The sequence below is a fragment of the Triturus cristatus genome, chromosome 3_2, assembly GCF_964204655.1.
Source record: "Triturus cristatus chromosome 3_2, aTriCri1.1, whole genome shotgun sequence".
Taxonomy (NCBI): domain Eukaryota; kingdom Metazoa; phylum Chordata; class Amphibia; order Caudata; family Salamandridae; genus Triturus; species Triturus cristatus.
In genome coordinates this window covers 452734051-452761576 of record NC_140584.1, presented here as the reverse complement: position 1 = coordinate 452761576, position 27526 = coordinate 452734051, and the positions used below count along the sequence as shown (strand labels likewise).

At 40.5% G+C, this 27526-nt stretch overlaps 1 protein-coding gene across 2 annotated transcripts in view; it reads right to left on the bottom strand.

The window, feature by feature from the left end:
- Positions 1-27526, bottom strand: part of USH1C (USH1 protein network component harmonin) — a 739024-nt gene that overhangs the window by 92002 nt on the left and 619496 nt on the right. For both annotated transcript variants that reach the window (XM_085648065.1, XM_085648066.1), the window contains one exon: positions 5246-5345. In XM_085648065.1, coding sequence (XP_085504191.1) covers positions 5246-5345 — 100 coding nt within the window. The remainder of the gene's footprint in view (positions 1-5245; positions 5346-27526) is intronic.

Sequence of the window (27526 nt, the reverse complement as noted above, 5' to 3'; positions counted from 1 at the left end):
TACTTTCAAAGCTCTAATGGTGTACCTGTTCTCTAGAGCTATGTGGACAAAAGAAGTGTGGGTGATGTCATCAGTGATGTCATAAATAATGTAATTTGAGATGTCATCAGTGAGGTCATAATTTATGCAATAGAATATGTAATGAATGATGTAATATGTGAGGTCATAAGCAGTGCATGGTAGGGGTGCAAGTTATAGTTGGGTGAATTTCTGTGTTTTTTTAGTTCAAACAATGTTGTAACCAACATGTTGACCTAACTATAATGTCACTTAAACCTTTGTTTTTTTCTGTGAATTTCTAAGGATTTTTGTAAACGAAAACAGATCATTTTATCACATCTAACTATAACATACTTCAACTGTTTAACAAAGCTTTTAATAAAAATGTAGACATATAAAATAAAAATAAAAGGAATTTTTTTTTAATTATTGTTTACAATATATTATTTAGAAATTAAAAAAATGATGTTTGATTAATAATTGTATGCAAATTTAATGGAACATTTTATTTTAATATTCTCATTTTATAATAAATAGTTTCAATGTTTTAACATTTATTTTTATGGTAAAATATGCTTTTTTTTTTTTTTTAAAGAATAATGTACTTTAATATTCGTCTCTTTACTTTCCAATAGGGAGATGTCTGCCAGGGTAGTGGACAATTCCCCCTATGTGCAAGAAATTCCAGAAGAAATTGTACACCCTTATACGTTTGCAAAAGGTTCCACCAAGGGGGGAGAAATGGGGAGTAGCAAATCAGCATAGATTTACATCTAGGCGCAATAGTATGTTTTCACATAAGTATAGCAGATAAAGCACATTCTATCCTCATTTTTTAAGCCATTTCCTAGATGCTTTATCACACAATTCCAAACTAAATTGCAGACAGAGGTATAAATATGCCAAATGCAATAAATATTGAAGTTGGAAATTGGCATTCAAGGCTACAGTTGGGCTTTTCAAATGTTTATGTTCTTGTTTTAAAATAAACATTAAAATACCGAGATTCTTCCATCTCACGAAATATTATAACCATAAGACTTAAAAACCATACACAATTATATGGATTTGCAGACATGTGCACTTTAAGTCTTTATTCCACTTAACAGTGGCAGCTGGCACCCTAAATATCGGGTAGGGCACACACTGACCAGCAATGCCTGCCATTTACTGATTTTTTTTTTGTCTTGGTTAATCTACGCCTAACTATTTATGATCACGGTTATTCTGTCTCATATCATTCACAAGAAATCGCTTCTCAGTGGAATAATGATGTGTTGTTAGGAAAATGTTAAATTTTCAGAATTTATAATTTCAAACGATCAAATATTTAAAACAAATCTTGAATCATACCAATATTTAACTAATCCTAGCATATAATCATTGACCATGCAATACTTTTAGCTAAAATAAATATGATGAATTGGAAATGCAAGGCCCCTCATTCTCCCTCATTGGAGGAATGGAGCACAGCTTTAATCCCCTGGCTTACACCTGAAAGTGCACACCTCTGCAGGGAGGAGCGAGCTGGTTTGAGAAAACACTTCATAGAAGCGTGGGATTTACTAGTGGAGGAGTTTAAAGCCCACAGTAAAAACGACGATTGTGCTCCATACATTCCTTCTAACCATTCATATACTGTTTTTGTTTATGCCAATATTCTACACAGTCATTGCTACGCATATGTCAATATTGCGGTTCCTGTAATTAGCACACTGCTTATTATTTTCTCCCTATTGGCTGTATTCTTTTATTGAGCCCCTTAGGGATGATCAGATAATATTATGGCTTAGTTGGACTATAGGAAATGGGGTGGGATAGTAGGAATTATGGGTTTGTTATATTTTAAAATCAAAACTTAGGAGAATATTACTGTATCCTTTGTACAGCATAATGTGAATTCTGCTTGATGTACGAAGTGGCTTGGGGGCATATTATCAAGGATGCTGTTAAAATTATCGCCGGTTTAGCGGCAGAAAACTGCTGCTAAAGCGGTGATAATAGACTTGATAATATGGCCTGGAGAATTCCAATAGAAGCCTATGTTCACATCGGCGATAATTTTTAACGCCGTCCTTGATAATATGCCCTTTAATTTCTATACACATGCTGTTACATTTGGAGATGTATCATTAAAATCTTGGTGATAAAAAAACTTGAAAAAAACTAAGCCAGGCATATAACCAAGTTCAGATTTTCTAAATAGCCTTTAATCATTTTGGACTTCACTTTATGGTCTTCTAATCAGCTGTTTGATTCGTTCCATTTTAAGATTCAGAGTTAGCATTAAAATCACCAGATATCATATATGCCTATGGGGAATCAATTAGAGTGTGCTGTACTTTAATAAAACATTGCTGTGTCTCTAGTTACTTTGCGTTCATGAATGAGGAAACTGTAAAAAAAGCTTTTCATTTTACATTATCATTATTACACACCTTCCACGCCAATTGATCAGATTTTTTTTGCTTCTTATTCTGAATACTCTGGAAATGTATATATATTTATCGGGTAGTAAATGTTTGTGGCAACTGTCATGCAAACTGAACCTACACTTAATACTCTAATATGTGAATATGATTGGCTCTATCAAAATACATGTACTGTCAATCAGAAGTGCGATGATTGACAGTCCATGTATGTACCACAGCCAGTCACCATGTCATGCTGCTGCGGTATTCCAGGCCATGCATTGTTAATTACACTGTAAGTGTCACACAGAACGTGTCATTATTTTTGGAGAGATGCCGTGCAATTATCTGTTGGAGATGTGAGGGTCACTATTTCAACTCCATCTCTGTAGCAGGCTACTGGTACTTCAGTTCTCTAAACAAGACAAACAGCCATGCCTTATTGAAAGTACATTAACAATTCTTTTCCCGTCAACTGGAGGGTCTCTAACAGCACAGGTGGCACTGCAATATGTCAGACCTTTGCAGTCATGGAAGTAAAAAACAGATGGTGCAACACCCAAATACACACACGGGCATACTGTTGGACCTGGCCCTTCTTGCAGGGTTATCCCCAAACTTTTAGCCTTCCTCCTGTATGTTTTCTGACCTGTTTTGTGGCTTTAGGACTCTGGGCAGTTTACCACTGCTATTCAGTGGTAAAGTGCATGTGTTCTCTCCATTAAAAATGGTATAATTGGTCTACACCTGTGTGGCATATTTAATTTACTTGTAAGTCCCTTGGACAGTAGTATCCCATATAACCAAGGCCTGTAAATTAAATGCTACTAGTGGGACCCACAGAAGTATCCTTTAAAACCTGTCTCAGGCCTGCCACTGCAAGGTCTGAGTGCGCAGTTAACTGGCACATTGACTTGGCATTTAAAGTTGCTTGCCAAATCTGAAACTTCCTTTTTATTACACATAGGTCACCCCTAAGGCAGGCCGTAGGTAGTCCTATGGGCAGGGTGCTGTGTAGGTAAATGGTAGGACATGTGCCCTCATTGTGTGGCATGCCCTGGTAGCGACAAACAGCCTATTTGGTTTCTCCTTGCTGTGAGTGCTGCTCCTCTCATAGTTTTGCATTGGGAATTCCCCGATATGTTTTTCAATGGTAATTGCTGATCTGAAAGGAGCAGCTGTGCCATGTTTGGTACCTTTGGAATAGCGGTTAAGAATCCTTTTTATTGGTTTAGGTTGATTTTTCATTACTATGGTAGTAATGCCACTTATAGAAAAGGGGCATTTCACTGTGCTTATGACTGTTTGTGCTTTGCAGCCTGACTCCAATCTATGTCTAGGGTAGAGTGACAGCTGGGCTTTATGCATACTTTCCAGACAGCCATCACACAGGAAGGGTAAGGAGTAACAGGGTTGCATCTTCATAATGAATTGTCTTCTTGGGCTGGGAGAGAGGGAGGTGGGGTGCACTTACATTTTATAGGTTGCGCACGTTTCGCCCCCGCATCGACCCAGCACACCTGGATTTTTCCGTGCATCGCACCTGCGCGGCAAGTTTCCATCACATCACCCTGCAGTAAGAAGCCCTCGCTGAAGGATCCTGGAGCTCCCATCGAGAACCCTTCAGTGGGGCCCCGTCTTCAAGGAAAGCGTCCTTCAGCTCCGAAGGGTTGCCAAAGCAACCTGGAACCAGCACCACACCAGCACAACCGGGCCGTTCCCCGAGGCAGGAGTCATGCGGCGCGCCAACTTTACCCAGCCTGCCTGAGTCTGAAAGACACACCTAGGGGCCTGCATGGCCTGGTACTGGTCACTGCACTGTTTGTTTGTGGGCAGTGGCATAGATTCCTTAAACATAGGGGAAGAAACCGGTGAGGTCTCCAGCAATGGCCTGGTAAATTATGCATCCCACTTCTCCCGTTGGGAAGAGTCTGAAGTGGGGGGCCCATGTGTCTGGGGGCACTGGATCTTGTGTTGTGGAGAGGTAAAGCCTCGACCGAGGCCCCAATCTCTATTCTGACTTCCCAATAACATGGGAGAAAAGTAGAAGTTAGCGTACTTCATGTGGTAGGTGCACCGGTGTTCCTGTGGCCTACAGTCTACAGTTGCATTTCTACCCACAGAGGCTCACCGTGTTTACCACATAATATATGATAGAAGCGCAGGTGTGCAGGTATCCATGTGATGACTGTATTCATGATGATGTTTGGGGATTCATGCGATTTCCCATTCATGAGTGTTGCTGCTGCATTTCATTCCCTGATGTTATGATATATGCCGTTCTTACTTTGTCCTGACAAGATTACGAGCATTGATTTAGGATCCGCATAATATGTACAGTGATGGTATTTTTATGATGTGCAACACATAAGCTTTTATGTTATTGCACTAACTGTGATGTTATGACAATTGCCTAGTTGGCAAAGTAATTATTGGTTCATTTTGTTTTGGTCCATGTTTATATGCAATACAGAAACGTATCTTTATATGATACTGTGTGGAATCTCTTTTGTGGTGCATTTATTGTGTCCAAGGTGTGAGTGTATTGAGCAAACGTTTTACACATTGCCTCTGGGATAATCCAGACTGCCCGTGACAAGCTACCATGGGGGTGAGCAGGTGTTATCTCGGGTTTGTAACTCCCTTGCCCTGACTAGAGTGGTGGGTTCTGCCTGGCTTAGGGGTATACACCTAAGCCAGGCAAATCCCACCACTAACACATACCAACCCTGATCTCCAATCAAAACTGTGAGTGCAAACTTCAATAGATTCCATGAAGCCCTTAAGTTGAACAAGTGAGATTTCTAAATTGTAAAATACGCATTAACGCTCACCATGCTTGTCTGCAGCTCCACCATCGTAAATAGCTGACACGACTATTTTTCCAACCGGTGAATCAATTCCTCCTTCCACTGTGAGATCCAAGGGGCCTTCCTACATTTGTGCCAAAAAGATAAATGATACAGCTAAGCATGTCTAAATGTAGCATTGACGCAAAAACAGTAAAATAGGACATTACTGAAGCTAAATCTGAACATATTGCATATAAGACTGATAGGTAAGAACTGAAAACAAAGTATTTTTATGCAGTACTAATGGTAATGACATTTATTGTGGAATCAAAATTTACTTGTATACCAAGTTTGCGAATGGTTAATCATTCCCCATTAAACAATGAAGAAAGCATGTATGATTTTCTCACATGGTCTGGAAAGCCCTCCCACAAAAGATTAGGGCAACCCATTCCTATGATACAATCAAACACAATTGAAAACTCTGTTCTTCCAGTGGAAATTATCAAAATGAAAGGTTCATATGTGTGCTGTGTTCTTTCAAGCTTGAAATATCACTTGGATTTGTTTGGTCTTACACCAAATGTTTTACCTTCCCCCTCCTATTTTTCTGAATTTGTTTTTGCTCGCTTTATGAGTGCTAAAGAGCTTCAGCTCACTCCCTAAAACATGGTAAGATTGGCTTACACCTGATTTGCATATTTGATTTACTTAGAATGCCAGCAGCACTCATTGTGCCATCAACTTAAGTAGCCCCTGAAAACATGTTCCAGATCTGACATGGTAGCCTGAATGTTTTAAACTGTTTTCAACTGCCACTTCAACTTTGAAAAATAAACATTTTGCCAAGCCTTAAACCTCCTTTTATCCCATATAAGTCACCCCTAAGGTAGGCTCTAAGCAGCCAATGGGACAGGGTACATTGCAATGAAAAGGTTGGATGTGTACTTTTAGGTTTTACATGTCCTGGTAGTGAAAAATTCCTGAGTTCTTTTTTCATTACTATGAGGCCTACATCTCCCATATGATCACATTGGGTTGCTTATTATGTTTATTAAGTGCTAACCTTTGATTAGGAAAAGTTAAGAAATAAGGGGCAACCCAGTAACCTTGGGACCTGGGTAGGACAAATAATAAAGACACAAATGGTCTCTTAGGGGGAAGTGTAGCCCTTGATTTCCATGGCAACAGGTGTAGAAAAACCCTAACTAATAAGGTATTTAAATGCGAAACACTAATTTATTGTTATTTTGCAATGGAAATGTATTATTTCTAAAAGGAACTCAATTTCCTAAATCAATATTCTAACAATGTGCTCTTAAAAATGTGATGGTACAGAAAAAGTGATAAAGTGACTGAATAGTGTGCAAGTTCTATACATAATGCAAGTATTTACATGAGGCTGACAAGGACATTTAGGATGGTAAAGCAACCACTCCCATTTGGGTCTTCTTCAGGATGCAAAATATACAGAGGAGACACCTGGGAATGGGTAGGACAAATAATAAAGACACAAATGGTTTCTTAGGGGGAAAGTGTAGCACTTGATTCCCATGGCAACAGGTGTAGAAAAACCCTAACTAATAAGGTTTTTAAATGCGATACACTAATTTATTGGTATTTTGCAATGGAAATGTATTATTTCTAAAAAGGACTCAATTTCCTGAATCAATCTTCTAATAAGGTACTCTTAAAAATGTGATGGTGCAGTGAAATTGATAAAGTGACTGAATAGTGTGCAAGTTCTATTCATAATGCAAGTATTTACATGATTCTGACAAAGACATTTAGCATGGTAAAGCAATCACTCCCATTTTTGTCTTCTTCAGGATGCAAAATATACAGAGGAGACACCTGGGAATGAAAGAATCACATGTCAGTTCAACTTACATTTTGTAAGTGTATGTATATACTAATGAAGTACATAGTCTGGTCGAATGACATACCATTGGACTGTGGAAAAAGATTTCTAAATCAAGGATGTGTGCATTAACTTTTCAGGGATAGCATCATTGTGGCTCATATAGGACTAGCAAGCTTCAAAGAAACAAATTATGTTAAAATGATTTGTATGTCTACTTGGACAAAGTTGTGCATCCCAGCCTTGACCCTTACCAGCTAGGGTACTAAAACCAGCACTGACTGTAGTTCTTGTGGTTTGGTGAGAGTTTCAAAAGGTGATCTGAAGCGGTGTCACTTGAGTCTGTAGAAAGGAATGTTGTGGTAAATGACTGAATATTGAGTGCTAACAGTTAATGCCAGTTAAATGAATTAGGTGAAAACCAAAGTCCTCATGGCATTTGCATCTCGCAAGTAACTGAATTTTGTGCGCCCAAGGATTGTTTCTTCACATGGGTGACCTCTAATGAGGATGCTATGCGGATGTAAGAAAATGTCTCACAGTTGCAGATGCGACTTAGCCATAAATCCTGACTCCAAAAATGAATTTAGTATTTTATTTATTTATTATTTGGTAGATTTATATTGCACTGCTTATCGCCTCTGATGGTATCCAGGCGCTGTTCATGTGTACTCTGGAGATTATGTGATTTGCCCAGAATCACAGGATGTTAAGCTGACACCGAGGCACAAACCCTGACTCATCCTCTCCCCCACAAACTAAACCTAACCATTTATTTAAATTCAAGTGGTGTGGCAGCCCAAATAAATCAATAGGGCAAAACAGTTTAAATAAAGGATAACCAGTGTCTATTTCATAAAAAAGTCTCTTAAACTCACCCTTTTATCGACTCTGGGAGAATCACTGGGCATAATAAAAAACTGTACAAGACAAGGACATGCCTTTATTCTGTCGGAATTGTGTCTCTAAGGATCTAGCAAGGTAAAGAAAAATTCAACCATTCGTCAAATCCGCAACCATGTTGCACCCAGACAATATTAATGATCTATGGGGCAAAGAAATCCTGCTATATGTATGCAAACGTGTGTAATGTAAAATGTGTTAAAGTTATGCAGATTCACCAGTGTGTAAGCACCACCTTCTGTAAATGGAGCTATATTGGAAACAGGGGCGATAGATAAATCAGTCCCTCTTCAATGCCGGGCACGCATTGCCGGTCACATTTCTTAAAAGTCTCAGAACGCTGGCCAGGTTTAGCTCTTTTAATTGTTTTTCAAAGGGGCGGAGAAACCAAATAAATCTCATTAAAATGGTGCAAGTGGTGGTGAAAGCATAGCCTGTTACCTAAATGAGTTATGACTAGGCTTTCCTGTTTTCAGTTTCTAGTTTTGGTAAATTCTGTTGGGGTATTTTCAGTGTTTTCCAGTGATATCAATAACTTTACAACACTGTGGTTATCAGTGGTTACACATTTTCGCACCATTAAAAACAACAGAAACAGTGTTTTTCTGGTGTTTATGGAACACTTTGCTTTTATTGCTTGCTTTCTGCACTCATAGTGCATGGTATATAGACAGCATACCTACTGTGTATATGAGGACCAAATAAATTTCTACAGATCAAACTTATTGTAGTACACCATACAATACTTCTTCAGTGAGTTTTGGGTACTGCATGCTCGCTCTTTCCTACCCATGCAAACATTTATCTGTGAAAAGGCCCTGTCAACATTGGCCCTTGAGACGGGCAACGCCAAAACAACCAGTACACAATTTTCTAAACCTGGCCACTGACATAGCTTTCAATGCCAATACTGGTGCACCTGAAGATTGCGAAACTCTGGGACAGGTTCTGCAACATATGCGTTGAACTGGGTGCATGAGCCCTCAGAGTTATTGAAGTGGTAAAAAATGAAGAAGTACTTTTCATAGTCTGAAGAAAATTCTCCTTAGTGGAAGGGATCCAGAACTTGCGCAGAGTACCACAATGAGGCTTCATTGACTTCAAATGCCATGGTTGGGGAAGGGACATTTCTATGCAAGCCATTTCTCATGCATTGTAAATAAAATTTCATGAATTGTTCCTCAACATTTCCTTGCTTACCAAGTAGCAAGCATTCAAACATGGAACCCACATGGTATCATTCTTTGAGACCATCCGTGCATACTAACTAATAACTTGTATTAGAGTTTTACCTGGAGTGCATTTTTATGTAAAGCGTTAGGATAGTGGCTCATTGGAGTCAGTCTTGGGGTGGGTATCTCATCTTATCTCGGGACCTGGAAATGCCTGATACTCGCTGTGGTAACTATGAAGTTTGATTTTGCCAATGCTTTAATGCTAAAATTATTCTTTGACTGTAATGCTGAATACTCAGCGATTATAATAACACATTTGGAAAATTCATTAATGCTCTTTATTGTCTTACACAGTCTCTAGTGTTGGGCCTTCTAATATAGTGGGTTATGAAGGGAGTGATTTGTATTTCTGTAAACACCGTAGGCATGTTACATTTAAGAAATTTTCCGCCACTTAGTGATGACATCTACAGTTTACACTTATAAAGATACAACTGAACTCTGAAGTTTAATGTTGGGAAGAGGAGGGTTTTGGGAACTGGAAAACACCAATTCAATGTCTCGTCAGGGGTTGTAGATGCTATATAAATACAATTTAAAAAATATATATATATATAAGTGTAGATCGTTTATGCTGAAATGCTATAAACAATGTGATTTTTGTCATCAATCCGATTGTTTGCAGACATAATCTTTGAAGTTTATATATACAATTCCGTTTGTATAATGAACTGTTGGTAGTTTCTCGGCATTATATAGTATTTTTATTTTGTTTTTTATTGCCATGCACATTGCAGTCACCTTTTTACAGGAAATAGAGCATCTTTTTGCATTTAGCACTTCCCGTCCTCAAGCATGTAATGTGATCAAGCTCGTGGATGTGAGCGAAACGCGTAAGTGGCGGGCACTATGTCCGAGTCATTTCTGGATTTTAATGTGCTTATCAATAAATATTCACTTTGCACTTCAGTGTGATGTGTTCTTGATTTGATTCCAATAGATGTTCTCCAAGGTCCTCGCCAGATGATCCCCGCTCGTCCATGCATTGCGGGGCTGGAACAGTTTTTCGATATTCTGGTAGCCGGGGCAGGCTGACTCCGGATTCTTGGATCCTCCCACTTCAAGTGGCACAGCTAACGTCAGCCATCTGTGTTTGAGACGTTGCGTTCCAAACGCATCGCGTTTCACTCAGGAAAGAGTAAGCCGAAGTTGCGCCCCCCAACTGTGCAATTACGTATGGAATAGCGTTTCGCTCGGATATCGGCTGGGCGGCCATAGAACACACGGAGTCGGAGGACCTGTGGGGACCACGGCCCTTTTGCCGGTAAGAGTGATTTCTGCTATTATCCTCGTTGCTTGACTAGTTTGGTTGTGGGATTGAACGCCTTTACAGCAGGACAGTACTCAGCAACACAAGCGGTGCACATACAGCGCTATTTTCTCCTACAACATATCTACCAATGATGCGCTTCGAGATAGGGAAGCTGCAGCTGAAGCGCTTTTCCTTAATTTGCATAATGTTCATACGGCACAAACACCAGCCAACAGTCATTCTGGCAACAATGACACAAGGTCGCTTTTAAAATCACTAGAGACACTTCTAAGAAATGAGCTCACTAAGTGGTGGGAAAAGAAAAGCCTGGAAAAATACAGAGATGCCAATCGCGTACCAAGGGGGTTGCGGGTTCTCATTGCACCTACCTTTGAGAAACCCAACCATGCTATGCTGAAAGAATGGGCGGATAACAACCTTCAAGCATCTATGAACATGGTCCATATACTTATTAAGTACGCTGAAATCGATACGGAAGCGATTCTCTTGGAAATTGAACGCATTAATGGGTTACTTGACACAACTGGAGACAAAGATCTGGTCGCTTAAGGTCGGGCAGACATTGATATACGAATTAAAAAACATGAGGATACCATAAAAATTCGTAAAGCCTATAAATTTACCCGTGACCTCAATGATTATACAACAGGACGGATTTTCACGTTCTCAAAAAAGTTTGACAATTACAAGCGTCAAGCACTTGCCAGCCAAACACCAGAGGCTGAGGCAGGAACTTCTGGTGCAAACCCAACAGCTACTATGGACTCAGATATTGACTCCGTGACTTCCAACAGTGATTCAGATGATATTCAGATGATAACGGACGTACTATGCTTAATATTACAGCAATGAATATCAACAAAATATCACCAGCTGAGGAATTGAATGTTATCAGAGAGGATCAGAGACAAACCTTGCGACCGAGAAATCCTCATCCGCAGCAAGGGCAACAAGGACAAATCTCAACCGGAACAGGAGGTAGAGGCAGATCAAATGCCACAAGAGGTTCCAACAGAGGGTACAGGGGACAGAAATGGGGAAATCAAAATACATTTCCAACAAAACAGTAATTAATTTGACCGATGAAAAACTTATGAATGTAGAAATTCAAATTCTCAATCTAGGGCTTACATATTGTCCCACTAACACGTTCTCTTATAATCAAACGAGAACAGATATGTTTAAAATCATCAAGAAAATCAAGTTGATGAAATTCTTCCAACTCAATAAATACTCTCCTTCTGTTCCTGTCATATCAACTGACACTATTACTAAGGGGACTCTACAAGTAAGGGATGTTCCGTTGCTCCAAACCGTCCATCAACTCTGACACAGAACCTGAGATTGGTTGTAATGTGTCCACCCAAGAGGTGTTACAATGGGCATCAACACTAACCTACCAGCATCAAGTCCGTTCCGTCCATCATCTACCTTTCAACCTCTAATGCAAAGAGATGCTGTTGAGATTTTCAGTGAAAGAGTAATTGATGAGTTAAAACAACTAAACCTCAATGTCAATTCCAAGCATAAAAGCAGAAATTAAAAAAATAATCAATATCATACTTTGATGAACAAACTAAAGAAAAAACAGTACATCATAATCAATAAGTCTGATAAAGGCGGCAATGTTGGGCTATGGCATAAAGATCAATTACTTGCAGAAGCCAATCGACATCTAGCCGATATATCTTGCTACAGAAAATCTTCCAGACAAGAAATGCACATGGTCCAAGAGAAGGTGACTCAATGCTTGATACAGTGGAAAAGATATGGCCTACTAACCAAAGGTGAACTGAATTTTTTGAAAGTGGAATTCCCTGTAACACCAATTTTGTATTTTATGCCACAAGTACACAAGAAAACAGTTCCTTTTCCGGTAGGCCAATTATATCTGCACAGAAAAGTCTAATGGAAAAAATCTCTAAATATGTGGACCATTTTCTTCAGCCATTTGTCTCTGCTTTACCATCCTTTGTTAAGGACACTCCTGACTTTCTGAATAAAATCAAGAATGTATCATGGCAGCCGGACTATCTACTAGTTGTAATGGGCATTGAATCATTATATACTAGCATTAACCACACAGACGGTCTGTCAGCTGTGAAATACTATATTTCGGAAATAGGAATAAGAATGAGAGAACACAATATCATGCTGATGAAAATGATTGAACTGTGCCTCCAAAATAACCATTTTGTATTTGGCAGTGAAATCTACCAGCAGCTGAGAGGTGTGGTGATGGGGGCATGCTTCTCCCCCAGCTATTCATGCTTGCATGTGAGCTGGTGGGAGGAGCATGTCCTCAGGGCCAATTACCAGACAGAATGGGTTAATAACGTAATGTTTTTTTGGTGCTACATTGATGATATCTGTAAGATATGGAAGGGGAGCAGACAATCGGCTAGTGAGTTTGTTGATTCCATCAATGTTAATGATTTGAATCTGAAATTTACTTCCAATATCGATGATTCCAATGTCGAATTTCTTGATGTGTCTCTGTATGTCAGTGAGGGCAAATTGCATACCAAATGACATCGTAAGGTCACTGCAGGGAATTCTATTCTGCATGCAGATAGTGCCTACCCCCACCATACAATCCGCAGCATCCCGTACAGCGAATTCCTTCGATTTCACCATATTTGCAGTGAGGAATCAGAATGCACTACATGCCAACATGAGGCCTTTCTTCGTTTCCTTGAGCGAGGTTACACTAAAGATATTCTGAACCAAGCACTCATGAAAACTAACTTGCCAGCTAGGGAGGAATTACTTATTTCTAAAAAAGATCAGGCAATGTCTCTTGCCTTACTTAATCCTGATGTAGAGACCGACAAAAAGAATGTGAGATTTATCACTACCTTTAATTGACAGGAAAGCAAGATACGCACCATTATATATTCTCAGTGGCCCATTGTACTAACAGACATTACACTTAAATCTATTCTGCCAGAAACACCTGCTATTACATTCAGAAGGCCACCCTCTATGAGGGATGCACTTGTTAAATCAAGCCCAGAAATCATTCCTAAAACCACCTGGTTGGCTAAAAAGGGCTTCTATAAGTGTAATTCCTGCCGCATGAGCACTTTTGCTACCAACAGTGTTGATTATACCACGACATTTAACAACAAAAGAATTCCTATCAAGGAACACTTGACATGCCGTACGGAATTTGCTATATACAAACTCCGCTATACTTGTGGTCTTGACTACATCAGGAGTACGAAACTCCCCGTACATAAGCGTATTTTACAGCATGTGAGGCCCATTGTCAACTCGGACCCTAACTATCCAGTAGCTAAGCATTTTAAACTGGTTCACGATAATAAACTCAAGGACCTTGAATACACTGTTCTAAGGGCAGTTCCCATTTCCAGACGGGGTGGGAATTGTGAAAAAACTCTCCGTCTGCTGAAGACTCACTTTATACTGTCCCTCGATACCAAAATGCCTAATTGCCTCAATAACATCAAGGACCTCTATAATTTCTTATGATTCACTATGTGTATTCCGATTTCCATATAGCATAAAGATCATTTCTATAGTTATCGATATCTAATTGAGAAATAAACTTTGATGAGATGCAGTTGATTTTGTGTAAATATGTATTTTACTATGTATTTCTATGTTTGCCGTCTGTCATTTAATGGCATTTTAAGATTGTCTGTTCAGGCTTGAACAGACTTTACTAGCTGCTTCATTCAATTTCGGTATTTAAGTCTTAGAAGTTTTTGCACTATTTTTTATATTTACAGGCACTAGAGCACTTGCAGACCTATTAGGTAGCTATGTCGAATGTTAGACCAGACAGCTCTCATCCAGACCTATTACAGGCATATATTTGAATCTGCGTTATTTTGCACATTGCTGATCAATACGCTAATTTGCACATTTCCATAATAACACATAGACCTTTTGTGTTTGAAAGCTGTTCTAATTTTTTTCCAGCTGGAGTACTTGCACATTATTTTACATCTCTAATCACTCAGTTCTCTGATACTCCAATGCACTTGCACTTTATCAGTGGCTCTTATTGTATCCTCAGTACTGTAATAGTCAAGATTGCACTTGCATTTTAGCTAAAGTCCCTTCAGTATCTTAGTAGGTACAATTAATTTTACATTGCCCGGTATGACAGTCTATCGAAAATATGTGTTTACATAACTTCCTATCTATTCGATCATTGTGGACATTTGCATGCTGTTGCTTGTATTAAAAAATGCACTGGTAACTGGCTGATACATGCGAGAGGAATCTATGAGAATCGGGAATTGTCAGCACACATATTCATGTTGGTAATTTCAATGTACTCTTACAGATGTATTGTGTTTATAAATATAATAGTGCAGATCGTTTATGCTGAAATGTTATAAGCAATGTGATTTTTGTCATCAATGTGATAGTTTGCAGACATAATCTTTGGACTTTATATATACAATTCCGTTTGTATAATGAACTGTTGGTAGTTTCTCTGCACTGTATAGTATTTTATGTCTGTTTTTGTTGTCATGCACATTGTAGTCACCTTTTTACAGGAAATAGAGCATCTTTTTGTATTTAGCACTTCCCGTCCTCAAGCGTGTCACGTGATTAAGCTCGCGAATGTGAGCGAAACGCGTCAGTGGCAGGCACTATGTACGAGTAATTTCTGGATTTTAATGTGCTTATCAATAAATATGCACTTTGCACTTCAGTATGATGTGTTCTTGATTTGATTCCTATGGATGTTCTCCAAGAGGTCCTCGCCAGATGATCCCCGCTCGTCCATGCATTGCGGAGCTAGAACAGTTGTTCTCTGATAGCAGCACAGATGGGAGGAAGGCAAACATAAGGAATATATTTTATATATATATAGATATATATATATCCAGATCACGGGGAGTGTCCAAAAATCGAATCGCACTCGCACACAGAGTAGCTTTCCCCATTGCGATTCGATTTTTGGACACTCCCCGTGAGCTGGATATATATATATATATATATATATATATATATATATATATATATATATATCTATATTATCTACTGGCGGTCGCCAGTATATAGTTAGGACCGAGTTTCCATAGGAAATCTCAAAATTCTATTTTGAATAACTTTGGCGCTGGTTGACGAATCCTCGCGAAATTTTCAAAACTAATGGGGCGCTCCGTTCAGCTCCTACCCTGAAAGTCTCGGGGTGACTCGTCAAGTAGGGGCCGAGAAAAAAGGGGGGTCCCAAAACGCGTCTTCCCCATGCATTTTTCCATAGGACCTTTAGACACAGCTACAGCCCGAACGGCTGAACAGAATTACTTGAAATTTGGCAGAGAGGTAGCCATAAGGTCAAGGAAGTGCCTTTTGCAGGTCTGGTGTAAATCTGTTCAGTATTTCCTGAGAAAATAGCATTTAAAAGCATATCAATATCCATACGCGCGCACCGTGCGCGCACTGTGCGCGCACCATGCCGTGCGCGAGCGCAATTCTGATTGGTTGTTAGATGTCGGTAAACATTCGAATCGGTCGAAACCAGGAAGTGTCGGCCGTCGTGTTGTCTCTCGCAGTCTGAGGGGTTGAAAAACAAAGGTGGAGAACATGAAAAGGGGGCAGAGTGGACAGTTCCTGACCCCCTAGCCTTGGTCAGGGGGCCACAGAAGGACCTCGCGATTTAAAAAAAAAAAAAATGTGTTTTGTTTGAAAAACCTGAAAAGAAAATAAAAAGTAAAAACATAACTTAGCATTTAAAAAACCGTACAAATTCACTGAAAAAACCATAGGTTTCACACACGTTATAGTTACGAATTAGCATTTAAAAAACCTTGCAAATTCACTTAAAAAACCATAGGTTTCACACATGTTATAGTTAGCTGGACATTTCACTCGTAAAAAACCAATGAAATTCCCCCGTTATAGTTACTGCAGGCAACTAAAACACGGGAACGCAATCCTCTGCTGATGACGTCAGATATTACATCACTGATGACATATGTGTCTTTCTCAAATATAAATATTTGTAATATATGTATAGCTAAAGATTAATGGAAGAAGACATGGGTAAATAAGTGTCTAAATACAGTGATGTAATATCTGACGTCATCAGCAGAGGATTGCGGTCGCGTGAGTTATAGTTGCCTGCAGTAACTATAACGGGGGAATTGCATTGGTTTTTTACGAGTGAAATGTCCAGCTAACTATAACATGTGTGAAACCTATGGTTTTTTAAGTGAATATATATATATATATATGTGTGTGTATATATATATATATATATATATATATATATATATATATATATGTGTGTGTATATATATATATTCCTTATGTTTGCCTTCCTCCCATCTGTGCTTCTGTCAGAGAACAGCAAAAAACTTAAATTATCTATGTATTTAATGTAAAGGCAGTGGGGCAGGAGTAATTGCATGAGCTGATTCGCTAGCGTAAGGGGTCTTCTCTCAGGGATTGGAGGAGTAGGAGGGAGCAGGCTGTCTGGTTCGAGTTTGGGGTTTAAGCGCCATTGGGGCAGCATGGGTTACAGTATGTACTCTGTACCGCGAGGCAGGTGTTTTTACTATTGATTTCTCTGAAAGTGCCACACTCATTGAATACAGCAATCACACACAAATGTGCCCTGCCTGGTTAAACACTGGGGAATCCATATGCCTGCCCGTATGGAGGGGATGTTTGCTAGCAAATACACTTGGGGCGCACCATATGATCCTGGCTTGGCAGTATCCACACACCTGGTCAAGGCAGCCTGCCCTCTGCAGACACTCAGGAGAAAAGGGCACCAAAGAAGATTTCAATATGGCTGTGATGAGAATTGAAGTCAGGGATATTTTGTGTAATGTAACTGGTGCTCGTGTAAAGCGCTCCCATAGCTTCAAGTTGAGTTTGCGTTGTATGAAACGTTGGTTGGATGGTGGTGAGATATTAACCACACCCGGTAAATGCAAACAACTTAGGGTTGTTCAAGTTTTAAATTAGAAAATGGAGGCTAATTTGAGCAATTCAGCACTTACTGTGCCAAATTGTGCATGTGTCAGTATTTAACAGGTCTTTGTCACAAGCAGACGAAAATCTAAAGTAATACGAAAGCATGCTTGGTTATTTATGTAAGTATGAGACTACCCTTACCTTGCATTATCTCTCCAAATTATTTTCCTAATCTACAGCCTGCAGTGAGGCCGGTGACCAGGACCAGGAGCGCAACATTAATTAGTTTTGGCTGTTTCAGAGGCCATAATTCAGGAGGGAGGCAATCACCCTTCACCTACAGTATGCATACTAAGCCGATGAGGGTGTGTGACATTAGTGTAGGTTAATTAAGGCACCACTGCCACTGAACAAGGCCCCACCACCTTTCCCCATAAAACAGCTCCATTGCAGAACGTATCTGCTGGGTCTTCGAGCAATGGCGGTTGTCGTCTTCTTCATCTGCAGTTTCGTGAGGTGTGTGGGGCCAGACATAATCACACAGCCATTACAATAGGACCTGACCCCGCCCACCAACCTTGCCAACCAATGTGTCTCCTCTAATTTAATGGGGGTGACTCGTATTGTTCCACAATGTTTGCTTCTTCCAGATTGCAGTTTTCGGTACAGCTCTGTTTTGTACTGCTTTGGCTCCCTCAAGTAGTCAATCGGTGCAAATGTTAAAATTCAGCAATACTCTGTTTAAAACAGGTCAGCTGATTTTCAGCCGGTAGGGTACTGTCGGGAACATTTGGGTGTAACCGATTTCCGGACAGCCTAGTTATGACATAACATGATGGGCAAGACTTATCTCTTTGGCCAGAGCACATAACTTGTTAAAGCAATCAGTCTAAGACCCAGTGTGTACACGTTCAGAGCGGCACGAGCGGTGGCTCCACAATGCAAAGAATGTATCTCTGTAAGTTTGTATCTTTGTTTAGATCTGCAACAATCAGGCTCACCAGTGTTTCAAACAACACCTCCCATCTAATGAGCTTTGATTGGGATAAGGTAGGAAATTCATGTTGGTTGGCTAAAAAAGTGTAATTTAAAACAATATTTATTGATAAAGTTTGATTTTTAGCTAAACTTTTGAAAATGCCACTTTTAAAAAGTAGCTATTTTCCTGCCCTAACTATTTTGTGCCTGCAGCCTGTTCCTGGGGCACATGAAGCATGTAGTTGGCAGTGTAATTGGCAGTTGGACTTTATTTATTCCTCCCAGACAGCCACACAATAGAGGGATTAGGTGTTCCTGGATGGGTCATCACTGGCGAGATGGGGGTGCAGAGCTGGGCACAGCCCCACTTACAAATCGATAGGCTGTGCCCTGCCTTCACACAAACGATTCCAATCACTTCAAAGGGAATTCTCTAGAAACTTCACCCACTTCAAAGAAGGCACCAAGTATAAAAATAGGACCCTCAAACCCACTCTTCAGTTTACTTTCTGGACCTGCGGAAGAACTCTCAGAGGACTGCCTGCTGCTGTGGCCTGCTGTATACTTCAGAACACTGCTTTGCCTACATGAAAGGACTACTCTGGAGCTTGAAACTTGCCCTGAACTCTCAGAGACCTGCCCCACTGCGTGAGCCCTATTCCATTTCTCGAACCCATGACTACCAGAGTGACTTTAAGGGCTAGTTGTCTGACCTCCTGATCAGTGCCTCAGGGACAGAAAGGCTCCAACCAAATGAACCCTGCTTCAGTGTGTCTCAGCCCTCCATGTGGTGCCTCTCCACTCCTAGGCCTATGGAAGCGAGGCCAAAGGCGCCCAGATAACCAAAATCCTCACTTGGCACTTCGAAACTTTTGGGCTAAAAACGTATCTGAGAACCGAGAGGAGACAGGGACAAACCTGTTCATCTATCTGCCCATAGTGCATCGCCGGTCGTCTTGACATTGCAGCAGCTCCTCCTCCGTTCTTTTCCCCAGCACCAAATCCTGTACTGCAGTCCTTCGCATAAGGGGTATCTGGCCTTGAGGAGCCCTCATCTGATACAGCCTAGTAGGCTAGAGATTTTCGATTTCCAAAAAAGAGACTAAGTCAGAACGTGGAAGTCTTTCACCGTGACTGTGTCCAGCGGCCCCCGATGGCAACACCCCCTCCTCAGACACCAACTGCAGCTTTACCTTCTCAGACAATTTTTGTTGACATTTCTTTTAAGTTCAAAGGTAAGTAACAACCGGGCCGAATTCACTTCTAGTATTCGACTTGTGCTCCATAACGGTCGGCCATATTTTTTTACCTTGATCTGGTCTCATGCGATTAGATGTCTGTGGCTGGCATGTTGATCTTTTAGGGGCTAGTTTTAACCTTAAACTTTAAAAATTCATAAACCCGGTTATAATTATTTGATTCATGTAATTTTGGTGACAAATAAAATTATAAAAATGTACTCTGTTTTTCTACATTGGTGTGGGACTTTTCTTGTGTCAAGTTTTCACTTTAATACTGCTTGCATGCTACAAAAGTACTTTATACATTGCCTCTAAATTAAGCCTGACTACCGTAATGCCAAGCTACCAGAGAGTTAAGAAACAGGTTAAATTAGAGACTTTTGTGATTTACCCTGACAGGGATTGTGGCTGTTGTTTGAGGAGGGTTAACACCCCCTCAACCAACAACCCAATTTCTCACATCACACTTTATGTAATATGCATGGGGCAGATCTATCAACACTTTGCTCTGGTGATGGTTCACAAACAGGGGTGCAAACGGACCAAAGTGTTAATAAACTATTTATTTTCCGGTGCCAATTAATTTTAGCACTGGAAAGTAGCCTGTGTTTTTGACATAAAGCATTATCTTCTAATAATGGTAAATGGGGATTTGCAAAAATAATTCCTGTTTGAGGCAGATGCTAACAAGGAGAAATGTTTTATTTCTTCAACGTTTTCCCACATTGTATGTGTACTGCACACATACAATGTGGGAAAAGTTGCAAAGTTAGTCTAAGCATAGTATTTTTTACTGAAACTGGACCCTGTGGTACAGGTGTTTGTGTGGCACTTGGCAGACTGTTTCAGAGGTAGGGCAGGGGGTGACAACAGTAGCTCTTTTTAGCTATGGCTCTGCACTGCATTTTCCCCTTCAACTTCACAAGTTGCATGGCTGCATTGCACAATCTTTTAATAAATCTGCCCCGTAATCTGATTGATGGAGGTATCTTTTTCTCCTGCATTTATATTTGTGAGACTATTTTTTACTTCTACTGGTAAATTAGAAGTTATTCTGTTACAATATCTGTATCATACATATTCTTAATATATATAGTGGTCACCCTTGTAATCTAGAACATGTATATTATGAGCAAGATTATTTTATCATATTTTCTTTGTGAATGGTTTATGCACCAATCAATCTTGGAACCTGTAACTGGTTCTATTTACAGAGCTCTCTCACCTTATTGAATCTGGTTAATCCTGTATATAACACGTCAACAAACAAAATAAATAACTAATGTTTGTTACTGAGTCAAATTGTTAGACCTGTCATCCTTATGGTGGTCATCCCCAAACTTTTTGCCTGCTTACCTCCTCGTTTTGCTATATCTTTATGTTGGCCTTAGGACTCTGAGCACTTTACTACTATTGACCAGGGCTAAAGTGCATGTGCTTCTCCCCTAAACATGGTGACATTGGTGTATACCCAATTAACATATTTAGTTTACTTGTAAGTCTCTTGTAAAGTGGTATACCATATACCCCAGGGCTGTACCCTAAGTACTACTAGTTGGCCTGCAACACTGATTGTGTCACCCACCCAAGTAGCTTTTCACATAAGTTCATTGCAAGACCTGGCTATGCAGTTTACTGCCACTTCAACTTGCCATTTGCAACTACTTGCCAAGCCTCAAACTCCCCTTTTATAACACATTAGTCACCCCAAGGTAGGTCCTATGTAGCCCTAAAGGCAGGGTGCTCTGTAAGTAAAAGGTAGAATATGTACTCATACGTTTTGCATGTCCGGTTAGTTATAAACATCCAAATTCGTTTTTCACTACTGTGAGGCCCACTCCTCCCATAGGCTAGCATTGGGAATTTCTTAATAGAATATTAAGCTGTAATTCTTGATTAGAAAGGAGGCGTAGCATAATGTGTCAGATCTTTGAAATGGTAATAGTAAATTCTCTTTACTGGTAATATTGGATTTAACATTACTATTTTAGAAATGGCACTTTTAGAAAGTGGACGTTTGTCTGTTCTTGCTGCTCTGTGTGCCTTTCAGCATGTCTCAAATACGTGTCGAAGGTGGAGGGGTGACAGATACACTTTGTGCATTCTCTTCAGACAGCCTCAAACACCGGAAGGGTGGGAATGATAGAGAACTCATCTGCATTCATTTGCATTTCTGGGCAGGAAGAGAGGGAGGGGCTGACACTTACACCTGAATAGGCAGTGTCATGTTTCCCACACTGATTACCCCCTACTGATAGACTGGAGGCAGAGCTGGGAAAAAAGGTTGGCCTGTGCACTTCATGGGCCCGCGCGGCCATTGCAGGTAAGAACGGTGGGCCAGGTGAGGGGGGATTTCGAGAGATGACCACGAGGGAAAATTAAATAAATAATTGATTTTCCCTCGTGGTTGTCTCTCTATATCCCCCCTCACCTGGCCCCACCGCCTACTGCTCTTACCTGCAGCGGCAACTGCTGTCATGGACCTGCTTTGAAGTCACCCCCACTTCAAAGGCACAACTGAGTATAAGTACTGGGCCTCTGACCCTACCAAGATAGTACACTACTGGACTTGTGGAGAACTCTGCTAGGAGTAAAGACTACTGTGCTACAATGATCGCACTCTGCTTGACTGCTGCTCTGGAAGAACGCCTTTCCTGCTTTGCTGTGCTGCCCTCCTGGCTGCTAATCTCTGCCCTGCTGAGGAGAAGGACTGGACCCATCTCACTTGAACCCAGAGTGATTCCAAGTGCTTGCTGGCTTGCCCCCTGTTCTGATGCCTCAGGGCCATCAAAGACTCCCTTCAACCCTGCAGCAGCACCTGGACTCTGCCATGTGTGAGCCCTGCCCTGCCAAGTGGCGCCAATCCAGTCCTGAGCGCTTGAAATGGGATTCCTGCTTTGCTGCTCCATCAAAACTGACACATTGATTACTTTGTACCGATTAGAACAAATACATTGCCCTTCAACCTCCACACAGTAGCTGATCAACAACATTGCTTTGATGTGGCTCAAAGACAACAGAATGTTCGGCTCAATGATGACGTGTTGCCAGCACCAAAAGCAGTTTGTCGACAAAGCCTTTATCGACTGCGCGGAACAGACCCAGTGCTTCACCTCTATCCATGGGATCGATGAAGACTCAACACCTTCTCTGCTCCTCACATTGACGCTTGCCCTCCAAAGTGGTGGGCCTGAACTTTGCATTTACATTGGTCTAGCATGACCAGATGTCTCTGGTTGGTGATTTATGACTCTACGCACTATATTTTGAATTAATCTTTAAAAATTCATAACTCCGGTTCTACTTATTGGATGCTTGTTTTACTTATAAAAAATATAACCTATTGTTCCAATGCTGTGTGGAGTATTTTGCACGTTGCTTCTTTAGATAAGCCTGAATGCTCTGTGCCAAGCTACCAGAGGTTGAGCATAGGTTATCTTTTAATGTGCATCTACCTTACCCTCACTAAAGTGGAGTTTCCTGATTGGAGAGGGTGCACTCCTCTGTCAACTAGAAATCCCAAATCTAACACAAATCCATCTACAAAAACACAGACATATATGAAAAATCGTATATGTTTCAATAGACGGTGTTTGAAGGTGAATTGAAAATGGTGCAAGATACGAATGTGCTAATACTTTTTTACCTCTTTTTGAATTAGGAAACATGCAATTTGTCACTTTGGAAGGTTTTGGGGAGGTGATCTGGGATATTGTGGAATACTTTTACCACTGAAAATATCTTACTGAGCATTCATTCATTCAGCTTTCATCCTGGCCACAGGACACACGCAGCCATATTTCAGGTGAATGACAACATAGAGTGAATTATATCTATTGGGCGTCTTAGACTATTTTGTGCGATTAACAACAGGTTGCTCTTAAACATTTGAAGATCCATAGGTTATTGTGGCGAGGTTGCTTCTCGTTAAAGGGTTTAACGATCCAAGATATTGAAAATGGAGGACATTTCACATTCCCTGAACACTGTCCACCACAGAATTCACTATTGGCTGATACCAAGGCCAGCGGTGTTGGGTATGTTGGGGTCTGGAGATGGAAATAGAGTAGGGGATGGGCATGATGGGTGTGGGTAAGAAGGAAAAAGAAATGTTTAGGACAAGTTTGAATATGAGGAGTGTGTTTTTGGACATCCTTGTAATTAGCAGTTTGATCTGTACACTAATTTACCAAACCTGTCGTATCAATTATGTTAGGTTCACCTTTATGTAGGAGTGATAGTTTGTAACCTGAGAGCTTATATTTTTATTAAGTTTTTAGTACAAGCCACCAGTAACAATACATAAGGAAACTGGCTATTAAAATGAGTCTCGAGCTATCAGACCTTGTTGCACAAGTTGCATTGCTTGTTTTTTTAACGACTTTATTTTCAGATCTAGAAGGTTACAGTGTATACATTATTTCTGGTGTCATATATTTAGTATTGAAGCATCACTACACCGTCACCTGACACCCAAAGCAAACAGAAAACCATTGTCATAAAATGATTTGCCTTAGTTATTATTAAACAATACTGCAACTTCCCCATCCCTCCGCCCCTGTTCATTTCTCAGACTATAATTCCTTGTCATTAGTCTCCCTTGCATCACAGTTCATTGTGTTTGAGAGCCCTCCTGATGCAGATACCCCCATAACTGCAGGTATAGTTCTGAGCGTTCCACTCTCATCTCTGTCCCTTTTCACAAATGTTTTAGTGTAACCATGTATTTTCAAACTTCTTCCGTTTATCAGTAATTAGTTCTGTAAGCCTCTACATTATGTAGATATTGTAGATCTTTGTCCAGCATAACATTATTTGGTGAAGGCTAAGAGTCCGCCACATAGGAACAATGGCAGATCTAGCTGCAAAGAGATGTGTCAACTATTTCCTGTTGATGCTGTGTATGGTTAAGTAAGGGGAGTAGCTTCAGGGGGGGTGTTTGGGGTTGCTACACCCCCTAATAAATGTATTCCTTAACAAATATTTGGTACAGGAGCTTTCAACCGGTATGGTAAGGTGTCTGTGGGATTTCACTTGGAATTTTTAAAACTACTCACTCAGACACACAAACACACACACACAAGCTGTTGTCTCTGTTTTGAAAGTCTTAAAACATGCCTATTTCAAAAAGTAATGTGTTTTAAGTACCCGCTTCCAATCAATACTCCTGTTCCTTTCCACTGGCCCTTATGCCCCCCTCATCCGCTGCTTCTTATATAATGATTAATATGATATGCAAGGGCGATTGTTGGAAAATCTGAACCTCACCCTCCCAGTGTTACTAACCAAGCTATGCCCCTGGGTTAAATGCTGACTCTCCTAAAAGTAATACTTTGAGGTTGTGCGGTAGAGCAATTTTAGTTACTTTTCATATCCATGTCACCATCTGCTTCCAAAAAGACTTAGCACAATCACCTAGCCACCACATATGTCTGTAAGTACCGTTCTCCTAACACACTTTCCAGCATATTCATCAAATGCCAACCATTACTTTTAGCCTAGTGAGGTACCATCTCATTAGTACCTTGTATGAATTTGCTTTGTATTGTCCTGCACATATCTGACCCCAGTCGTCATCTGGGATCTCAATTCTCATGTCTTCTTCCATTTTCTGTTTTAAGTGGGCTTGGGAGTCTGTGATGTATTGTACAAAGTTGTGTTAAGTTGGGAAATACTACGTTTGGGATGCAATTGTCAAACAGTGATTCTAATGTTATTTTGTCTCTGCTTCCTTCCACTTTTGTAGGTACTATATTTGCCCAGTGTAATAGTTGACTTAATCTAAACTCCTTCCAGGATGATAAATTAAATGTCTGAAAGAAAGTCACTCTGTCAACAGTGTTCTCATTTACGTATAGGCCACCCAGTATTGGAGGTTCTTCTAATTGCCATCCCCAAAACCGTGATTCTTGAGACCTGGGAGAAAGTCCAGATTATTTGTCACTGGCGCCAACAGTGAGGAAAATGTGGTTGCATCTTGTTTATTGGTAAGGAAGTCCAATATCTAATTACTGTGGCTATATAGAATGCAGTGATTATTACACATGTAGTCTATTTTTAGGGGAGAGCGATAATATTTGCTGAAGTGGTATCTACAAGCAAACCTGTTCCAAGACCACACAGTGCTTATTGTATGGAAAACAATGCAAGTCAAAACCCATGAGTCATTGTGTCAGCTATATATATTTTATTTAATACTGGTAAACCCAAAGCTCCTGCAGTGCATCTTTTGTACATTGTTGTTTTGTTGACTCTTAGGGTTTTTGTTGCTTCACACAATTTTAGATATTTTCTTCTGTATTTGTAATATCTTTCTCTGTGGAGACCAGAACGGCAGGGTTAATGACATGCATATTAGTCTTGTAAGGTAATTCATTTTGATACTTACAATTCGTCCTATCCATGAAACATCTAACTTGCCCGCTTATAGAGATCATTATATAGTGTGTCTAACACCAAAGGTGCATTGCATTTGGATAGTTCCCCCAGGTAATTAGATAATTTCCTACATATTTTATGGGTTTCTGCGTGTATGTCAAACTGCATCTTCTAAGTTGGATGATATACTTATACTCTGTGATTTCATATCGTTAATCTGCTCTGAAATCCTGCTATGTCTGTAAAGTCCTTTCATCCTTTCATGAGGGTTGGAATTGATGTACCCCGTTCCTTTAGAAGCGTTTAACACTGACCGTAAAAAGTGCTGAATTGTACAAATCCCTTTGGATTGTTCTTTCTGCAATATCTAGGTTACAGCTCATGTTATCTATTAATATGTGAAATAGTAATGGAACTGGTAAGGCTTCTGCTCCTTGTGGTAAACTCTCATCAAGATTATATGAGTATAATTTTAAGATCTCATACTTGTCAGGTAGAGATAATTTAAGGAGTGATTGTTTATTCAGGTTATTTTTATCAGGTAATGTGGACTTATCAGAGGAATGCATATTAGTTTCGATTAATGAAGCCAATGGTGGTTTGAAATAAAGTATTTCAGAAAATGAGTGGGTTCAGTCTGTGAAACAAGATGGAGTATTGACACAAGTACAAAAATATATTATTGAGGGTTGGCCCAAAGAGAAGATGCTTGTTCCTGAAAATCACTCTTCTTGGAAGGTTAAGGATGAATTATCTATCTATTGAGGTAATTTTGTTTCTGTCAAGTCAGGATGCTTTGCACCTGTGAGTGCTGGGAAGACCATTATGGGCATTGCTCATAAATGGCATTTAGGACAGACAGGCACATTTAGGAAGATTAGGTCTACTTTTTTGGTGTTCTAGACTAGATAGTCATGTTGAGAAGTTTGTAGGTAACTATAGAAAGTATGCTCAATCAATCAATCAATCAAACATTTGTAGAGCACACTACTCAGCCCCGAGGGTCTCAAGGCGCTACAGGGGCGGAAGAGAGCTGCTACTGCTCGGACAGCCAGGTCTTGAGAAGTCTCGTGAAGGTCAGCAGGTCCTTGGTCTGTCGCAGGTGGATGGGGAGGGTGATCCATGTCTTGGCGGCGAGGTGGGAGAAGGATCTGCCCCCGGTGGTAGTTCGGTTGATGCGTGGGACGGTGGCGAGGGAGAGGTCAGCGGATCGAAGCTGGCGGTTGGGAGTGTAGAAGGTGAGTCATTTGTTGAGGTATGTTGGTCCGGCGTCGTGGAGTGCTGTGTGAGCATGGGTGAGGAGTTTGAAGATGATCCTCTTGTTGATGGGGAGCCAGTGCAGGTCTCTCAGGTGAGCATCGATGTGGCGGGGGATGTTGAGGACGAAGCGTGCAGAGGCGTTCTGGATACGTTGAAGTCTTTTCTGGAGTTTGGCTGTGGTCTCCGCGTAGAGGGCGCTGCCGTAGTCTAGCCTGCTGGTGACGAGGGCCTGGGTGACCGTCCTTCTGGTTTCGGTGGTGATCCATCTGTAGATCTTGCGAAGCA